The sequence below is a fragment of the Antechinus flavipes genome, chromosome 5, assembly GCF_016432865.1.
Source record: "Antechinus flavipes isolate AdamAnt ecotype Samford, QLD, Australia chromosome 5, AdamAnt_v2, whole genome shotgun sequence".
NCBI lineage: Eukaryota > Metazoa > Chordata > Mammalia > Dasyuromorphia > Dasyuridae > Antechinus > Antechinus flavipes.
This window is the reverse complement of record NC_067402.1, coordinates 16,484,357-16,492,486: the sequence shown is the minus strand read 5'-3', so window position 1 is coordinate 16,492,486 and position 8,130 is coordinate 16,484,357. Positions and strand designations below refer to the sequence as shown.

Here is an 8,130-nt window from a genome sequence, read left to right as displayed (position 1 = left end):
ATCCTGAGCAACTGCCCCCCCCCCATGACACCCACCCTTTTGAGCCGACATATGGTGAAGAGGGTTGGTTTCCAGGGGCTCCTGGTGAGAGATAATGTAACCACCAGAGCGGGAGAATCGTTGGGGAACAAAAGATCATTTTAAATTCTCCCAAGGCCACCAAAGCTGTAAGGGAGAATGGTGGGGGGGAGACACGAGCTTTTCTGCACAGGTAGGAATAGTGAATGGGTGAGGAGATGCTCCAGCCTTGTCTTCTTGAGCCCAGAGGGCTCCTAGGGAGAAGGGAAAGTGACGGCCTTGAGGGGTGGGGGTGGAGGGAGAAAGCGGTTGATAGAGCAAGCTAAGCCTGTTGATGTGCGTATGGGGCATCCTCATGCGAGGGGGGCAGTCCTGACTGGGGGGCTTCGAGCTAAGGAGCCAGAGACAAGACGTCAAAGAGAGCAGCCGACTGCAAGCGAAAAACAAAAGGGGGGAGTCTCCCGGGGTGGGGATGGGGGGAGATTTGGCCGCAGAGCCTGGAGATTTACTGCTGGAGAAGCGCTCGTGGGGACCGTTCCTCCCCGGCCTCCCTCTACAGAGCGCGGCCTCTTTATGCAGTTGTTTAAAGTGAACATTATCCCAAACATATGCAATGCAATCAGCTTGGTCACACTTACAAGAACACGCTTTAATAAGGCAATCAATCAAACGCTAACAGCTCGGCGGAGCCCCGGCCTGCGTACAGGCAGCCGCTCCCTTAAGCTGGATGAAAGCCCGGGAGCGGCCGGGCTGGAGAGCCCGGCCCGGACAGCAGGTGCGGCCCACCAGGCCCGAGGTGGGCCTTCAGCAAGCTACCGTGCGCTTTCGCAAAGGCCCCGAGCTCTGCTGGAAGTTGCTGGGAGGGACCTGCCGCCCGAGAGCGAGTGGAGGGCGCAGGGGACATTTCAGTGATCTCCCAAAAATCTCCAGGGTTCCCCAAAGCTATAGAACCCTCAAATAAGGAGAAAGGGAGCCCTGACACTTGTGGAGAATCTCTCAGTGGTGAAAGCGGCCCTCTTCCCCGGGTCGGTTCGGGGAGGGCACGCTATAAAAGAGAGAAAGAGAAAGGGGAGGGCAGGCTGAGCCCGCCCCGGCACAAAACCCCGATGCTTGGCAAAAGGAAAATTTCATTATGAAGTGATGAGTAATTCCCCCTGGCAAGATGTATTGTTATATCTTCCACTTCAATTTGGAGGAAGAGAGGCTCAATTACCCAGAAAATACAGTCAATTAAAGGCTGCTGATTGGACACGAGGGCGGATCATCGATCTTGTACTTTCCAATATCGCTGCAGACACCTCATTTTCCCTCCCTATTAACTGAAAATACGCCTGGCATCTCCGCAGCCCGCAGCCTATTTACCTGTCGCAAGCAATCTCGGGCCACCGAGCAAAGAACAGAGAAATGCACCGGCGGGTTTTTGCAGCCCCATCCTTGGAAGGTAGCCCGCTCCGTCCGAGGAGAACCCCGGCTCTCCGCTGGGGATCCTCCAGCTGAAGGACTCGGTTTGTGTGTGGGCGGGGTCAGGGGAAGGGAGACGAAGAAGGGAGGTGGAGGTGCTGACTGTGACGGATTTGCTTCCAGCTTTTTCTCTGCGACACAAATAAAGCTAGCGATGGGGATGGGGAGGGAGAAGGGGGACTACAACCCTGAGCCGTAGTTGACTCCTCCTCATCCCTCTGACCCGCTAAAATTGAACACCTGAAGCACTCAGGTACCCTAAGAACCCAAGCAACAAGACTCCTGGGTAAAGGACCCAACCCTGCTTTGGATTGGGCATACTGATCTCAGTTTCCCCCAAGTGAACCTCACCCTGACGGCAGGACACCCGCTCTGTTCTGTTTGAGGGTGGAACACCGGGCAGAAACCTGCCAAGTGGATTGCTGCAGGTGTTTTCCTTCCTCTCAACCTAAAACACTACAAGGCTTCATCACTTCCTCTACTCAAACCCCTCCCCTTGACTCTGGAACTTTCCTCTGCTTTCTCCGGGAGGTTCCTGTGACAAAGCCCTCTGTAAACACTTAGTGCTTATATTGGGAGCTCTATCTATCCATCTACCTTTCTATCTATAATAGTTTTCAAAGTGTCTTAATGTGAATTTCCTCGCATTTACTCCTATTTTCCAGCAAGTCATTGGCTAGTAAATAATTGAAAGTGGGAATGGGTGGAGTCCACACAAGCCTCAGTTTCTAACTTCTTTCAAACATAAAGTGAACTGTTTAAACAAGTCACCTCTCACCAGATGAATTTGTTAGAGTTCAATAAGGAGAGGTTGAGGAAGATAGAGACCATTGATTGGGCTGATGATATTCCTCCATACATATTTGACCAACTCTGCAAAGGGGAACTTTGTTTTCTTTCACTTAAGTAGGATGCCCACTGGCTATTGTTTTGCAAGGAAAAAAACAAATTTCTCTCTCTCTCTCTCTCTCTCTCTCTCTCTCTCTCTCTCTCTCTCTCTCTCTCTCTCTCTCTCTCCCTCTCTCTCTTCTCCCTCTCTCCTCCAAAGGAATAAAAAGTCCCCAAAGATGCTATTATACTGTCATGATTCCTTTGGTCTTTTTATTGAAACATGGTAACAAATCTAAACAGTGAAACCTTTGTGTTTCCAAGATAAATAGGGCTGGATTAGAGAGCAAGAAATCGTTCTCTATTCCACTATAGTTTGATCTTCCTCCTCCTGGGCTGAAAACTCTCTCAAAGAAAAAGAAAAAAAAAAAACTTCCCTCACTCAAGAGGTAGAGGGTAGCATAGAGAATATCTGAAAGACAAACACAAAAGCAGTTGGTAATGATGGGAGTGGGTAAAATATAGGGGCTGGGAGCATTAGAGATTTAAAAGCCAAATTACCAATGGGTAATGGTAGGGCAAAGAATAAACCGAGGAGAGCAAGTCTGCTCTGCTCTAATTTACACATTGTGATGGTCCATAGGAGTTCTGTTCTGCCCCCTCCCTCCCCATCACCTAATCTCTTCCCTTGGTGGCTTGTTAACGTTTGGCTCACAGTCTCTGTTCAGAGCATATGCTGTTGTACACAAGACATTTAAACCCTTACATAGAGTCTTGCTAATTTGGGGTGGGGGGGGAGGAGAGGGCACTCTTCAGCCCCTGATAATCAGACACTTGTTTCTCAATAAATAACTCATTTGCACCCTGCTGCACCCCTTCTTTCCTTTGAAGATCTTTTTGTGAGACAAACAAGAGGACGGAGAGAGAAAGATACAAACAGACAGGCAGATGAAATGAGAACCAAGTAAGGTTTTGAGTTCTAGGGAAGAGATTCGATGCTCATCAATTGGAATATACTGTATTTCTGAGACACAAAGAATGCAATCAAACCACCAAAAATATATACATGTTGGTAGGATCTTTATGGCAGCAAAACAATTTTTTTCCCTTTTCTCTATTTTTAAAAGAAATGCTGACTTGTGTAGCTATCCAGAATCTCCAAAGCTAGACTTAGAAAATCTGGCAAAGAGAACTCTTTATGTCGTTTATGTATATGCACACAACCTTTTGTTAAAGACAGCGATATCCCCTTCCAGTGTTTCAGCTTTGTCAGGTTAAGATAGGAGAATAAGGTTGCTCTGTACGTGCTTGTGTAGGTGTATGTCTGTGGACGAGAGTGTATATTCGTGTGCTTGTGTGGGTTTTTAAGTTTCATCATTTTTTTTTTCTTTTCTTTTCAGGTAGAGCCTTGAAGACATACACAGGTAAGGTCCCCTCCCTGCCAGGCTCTGGCATCTCCTCCAAAGACCGATGGCAGGCTGTGCCTTGGACACAGCCAGCCAAGTGGCTTCCTTTCCCAACATTTCACTAGGTTTCCTTTTCAGGCTGTTATTTCCAGTCCTCCGTCTACTTCTTTTTTCCACAGATGTCCAAGGGAAGATGGAAGGGAATTAAATAAAGGTGGAAAGGTGGGTGGTGGGAGGGTGAGTCCTAGAGCAATGGGGTCTTCCCCCCCATTGAGTATTCTGGAGAGAAACCCGAGATGCACCTTTTATCTTGTGAGGGGGACTTCCTCCCTCTGATCCAGGGACACTGAGGAGGTTTTGCTCAGTACCGAGGGTGTAAAAGTGATGAAAGAGTCCGTCCTGGTTGTGGAGGAGCAGGAAAAGTCTGAGCCGGAAGGTCTCTGTGCCAGGCCGTTGGACTGGCTGGTGTGGCAAGCCAGACACGAGCACGGACTGCCCCCGGAACCTCCAAGTCCATGCGTTGTTGGGGCTGGATAGAGAGACGGGTGTCTAAAAGCACAGAGGAGTTCGGGTCTCGGGTAAGGGTGGGACAGGACCCGGAAGGTATCCAGGGGCCTCAGTGGAGTGCTGAATGGGGTGGCAGCAGAGGCTGAAGTGGCTCCCAGGCCCATGTGGGAGTAGTAAGGAAGGGGCAGGTGGGAGGGGAAAGGGTAGGGCAGGTTCCCTGTGGCCGCTGCGTGGCTCATCATGTAAGTATAAAAAGCAGGATCGGCTGGGTGGGGCCAGGTCATGGCTAAGCGTTGCCTCTTGTCCTTCATCCTTCGGTTCTGGAACCACACCTGGCGAGACGAAGGAAACAGAGGAGCCTCGGAATGCTCACCGGATCTCCCTGACCCCCCACTCCTGACATGGCACCTAGGACTAGGTGGCTTCCGGGTGCATTTCCCTGGCCCTAAGCATGGCACCAGAGGCTCTTAGGCAGGGTTTGGACTTTGGTGGATATAATTGTGGGGAGAGAGAACTGGGAGCCCGGAAAGCTGTCCCTGAACACCCCCCCTCCACACACACACACACACATTAGACAATGTGCTCAGGGAGCTGAGACTTTGGAGCCGCTTGTTTCCGAGTCTTCTGTCCTCCACGTCTGTCTGTCTCGATCTCAGCGAGAACCAAACATTGGCCTTCACTCAACTGAAGACCGTTCGGGGAGGGACATTGAAGAGGAGACTGCAAAGGGTCGTTGTTTCCCAGGAAATACTCAATAGTCAAGATTAGTTGTTAATGTTGCAGTGAGCTCGGTGCGTTGGGGGTGGAAGATAGGGCTAGGGAAGAAACTCACGGGAGGTCTAGCCTCCCTCCCTGAACTCCCCGATTCCCTCCCTCCACGGCCCAAATTTCAGGCCCACAGTCTGCTCCACTCCTCCGCCTCATAAGCCCTAGGTCTGACCCGGGGCTTGCTACTCCCCACCCCAGCCCGTGGCTTCCGCAAGGGACAGGACCCCGTAAGAGAGCAAAGGGGAAAGTTGGCTTCCCAGCTCCCCCTGCCCGGGAAGCAGGCCCGCGGGCTGCCCGCAAGCGGATTGGGAGGGGCCGCGGTACCTACCTTGATGGTGGTCTCGGGCAGGTTTAAGGCGGCCGCCAGCTCGCACCTCCGAGGCCGCGACACGTAATTCTCCCTATAGAATTCCTTCTCCAAGCGGGCGATCTGCTCCCTGGTGAAGGCGGTACGGTAGCGGCGCATCTGATCGCTGGCGCTGCAGGCCAGGGAGCCCTGGGAGCCGCCGCCCCCGCCGCCGCCGCCGCCTCCCGGGCCGCCCCCGCCGCCGCTCTTGGGGGGCTCCCCGCCACCGCTGGGACTGCCGGCCAGGGCTTCGGAACATGGCCCTGCACAAGGGAGCCCAAAGCAGACACAGTCCTACTCGAGATAGCTCAGTGGGCTCCTGGGGGAGGGGAGGAGGGAGAAGGAAGGAGGAGGGAGGGAGGGAAGGGGGCAGAAGCGAGCCTGGGACTGGATTTGGGCTTGAAAAGCACAAGGAGACAGAGAAGAGCCGCCCAACACCAGACTCCCCCAAACTATAGCCAGGGCTGCTGTGTCCAGGTAAATAAGTGCTTGCCTGAGACACCCCACCACCACCCCATCCGAGGAAGGAAGGGATGGTGAGGGGAAAATAAGGGGCAGACTCTTAGTAGCTGGATTTCGAGGATCGAGGGATTACGCAGAGTGATCGGCCCGAGCGGGTCATTTAGCTTTCACTACTTCCCAGGACTAGTTCTGGGAAACGCCACGGGGCTAACCTCTGCAGGCCGGGAAGAAAAATCGGGTTGCTGTTACCCCTCTGCGGTAGCCCTCCAGTCTGTCACAGGGCGTCGTGAAGTGTGTGTGTGTGTGTGTGTGTGCGCGCGTGTGCGCGCGTGCACTTGTATGGGGGCCATGGATTTTGGACAGGTACACGAAATGCCCTTGTGCAAGAAGGCTGCAGTCCCATCTGCTCCGAGGTGTCCGCTGGCAGTGGTGGATGGGCCGTATGGACGCACCTCCTGCCCCTAGGTCTCTCCTCCACCCCCTCCCGGTCCCTCAAGCTGTGCGCCAAAGGCCCTCCAAGTGCACAGCCCAAGCAGAGTGGCCCAGGGCCTGCGGCCATATGGCTGGACCGGGACCTCTGCACTCTCCACTCTCCGCACGGGAGGCCATCTCTTTTCTGGAGCCTTCCTGGCCGCTGCAGAGCCAGACTGAAGTCGTCGGGACGGGAGAGGGATGAAGGTGCTCCCGCACCAGCCTAGAGCCTGCTGGCCACTCTCAACTTTGAACGGTGCAGAAAGAAAAAGGGTGGGGTTTCGTCCCGCAAGCCCACCAGAGTCCGCAGCTTCGGGTTCTTCGGGGAGGGATTGTGAGAGATTGAGAAGTGCAGGGAAAGGGATGGGGCCTTGGATGGGGGTGGCGTAGTGAAGGCAAAGGACCGAGGGTGGGGGGATGGGGAGGCCTGCACCGGGCCTTTGCTTTTCAAATGGAACTCGCCCTCTTTGTGTTCGAGACCAAAGGCAATTAGCTCATTGGGACCATTTCCGAACTGGCGCCGGCAGCCCTGGAAGTGCCAAGGTAATTCGGCCCTCAAACCGAGGTGCAAAAAGGCCGGGCGGCGGAGGGGCCGGCCTGCGGCGGGCTGCCATCAGAGCGTTCTTTAGGGAACGCTGCACTCACCCTGTCTTACGCAGTTCGCCCCTACAGTGAGCAAGCCGGCCACCCCCAAACCCTGCGGCCCAGCCGCCACACCGAGAGTTTGAGGCCTGAAAAGCCGGGACCTTGGCGTGCTCCCACCTTCCCCCAGAACACTAGGATGACGGTCTGCTAGACTTATCTCCCCGACATTTCACGGGACTGGCCAGCACTAAGTCCCCCCCAGGAGCCCATTTCCCGGCCCAAGGCCTGGGCCTGTCTCCCCAGTGAATCAGTGCCCTACACAGAGGTCGAGTCAAACCTTGATCCCTGCGGGGAGCGAGCACCCTCTCCCAAGTCTGGGGACTAAAAGGCAGGTTGGGGCCAGGGGAACCAACCAGGACATCCCCGCTGCCTCTGTTGCTTCACCTGAAATGAGGCCGAGAAATTCACCTCCCCCTCCCTCATTTCCGCCATCCTTTCTGGACACTTCAGGGCAAGAGGCTATGGGAACTGCCCAGGAGGGCAACGGACGGGAGGGCGGGGAAGAGAGCCAGCGGGGTTCTGGGACTGGGGGTAGGGGAGGCAGACGGAGGGAGGGCAGGCTGGGGCAAAGCTTGGCGTGTACCTTTCCTGTGCTGGTACTCGGCGCTCCCCGCGGTGCAGTCTGGGGTGCAGCTCACCTCGATTTCTTCATAGAAATCCGACTCGGTATCCGAGCTGCTCTGCTGGCCTTTGGCCGAGGGGGACTCGGAGGAGGGCGGCGGGGCCACCCCAACCGGCCCTGCCGAGCGGCTCTCCGCCCCCGCCCCCGAAGCTGTCCGGGGCAATCTCTCGATTTCCTCCTCCTTGCCGCCTCCGCCCCTCTCCCGGGACGCCAAGGGGCCCGAACGGGGGCTCAGGCAATTCCGGTGGATCATGTTTTCTGGGGGTTCGGGGCCAGGGCTCCCCACCGCTTCTGACAGATTAGCTCCCCTCTTGCCAACGAGCGTGCCAAGCTGCCCTCCTTCAAGAAACATCACCATGTCCTTCCTGCTCTCCATCCCGAGGCGCTTTTCAGAGAGAAAGGGGTGGGGGCTGCGACCCTCCAGAAGGCTCCCACCTGGCAGCTGCCCAGGCTCAAGCAGCCCGGAGCCCCTGGCCTCCGACTCGGACTGGAGAGAGAGGCGGAGGGGAGGAGAGGAAGGGCGGCGGGGCTGGGCCGCGCCGCGGGAGATGAGCGGAGCACGGCGGCTTGGAGCGGAGCGCGCAGAGTGGCAGGGA

The 8,130-nt window shown here is 55.3% G+C and overlaps 1 protein-coding gene across 1 annotated transcript; it reads right to left on the bottom strand.

Moving 5' to 3' along the window:
- Positions 1-3,109: 3,109 nt before the first annotated feature.
- Positions 3,110-7,910, bottom strand: EVX1 (even-skipped homeobox 1). The gene is made up of 3 exons (XM_051963354.1): positions 7,496-7,910; positions 5,317-5,597; positions 3,110-4,552 (listed from the first exon to the last, which is right to left on the bottom strand). Exons 1-3 carry the CDS (start codon positions 7,908-7,910, stop codon positions 4,019-4,021), a joined length of 1,230 nt encoding a protein of 409 aa, XP_051819314.1. The 3' UTR covers positions 3,110-4,018.
- Positions 7,911-8,130: the final 220 nt, after the last annotated feature.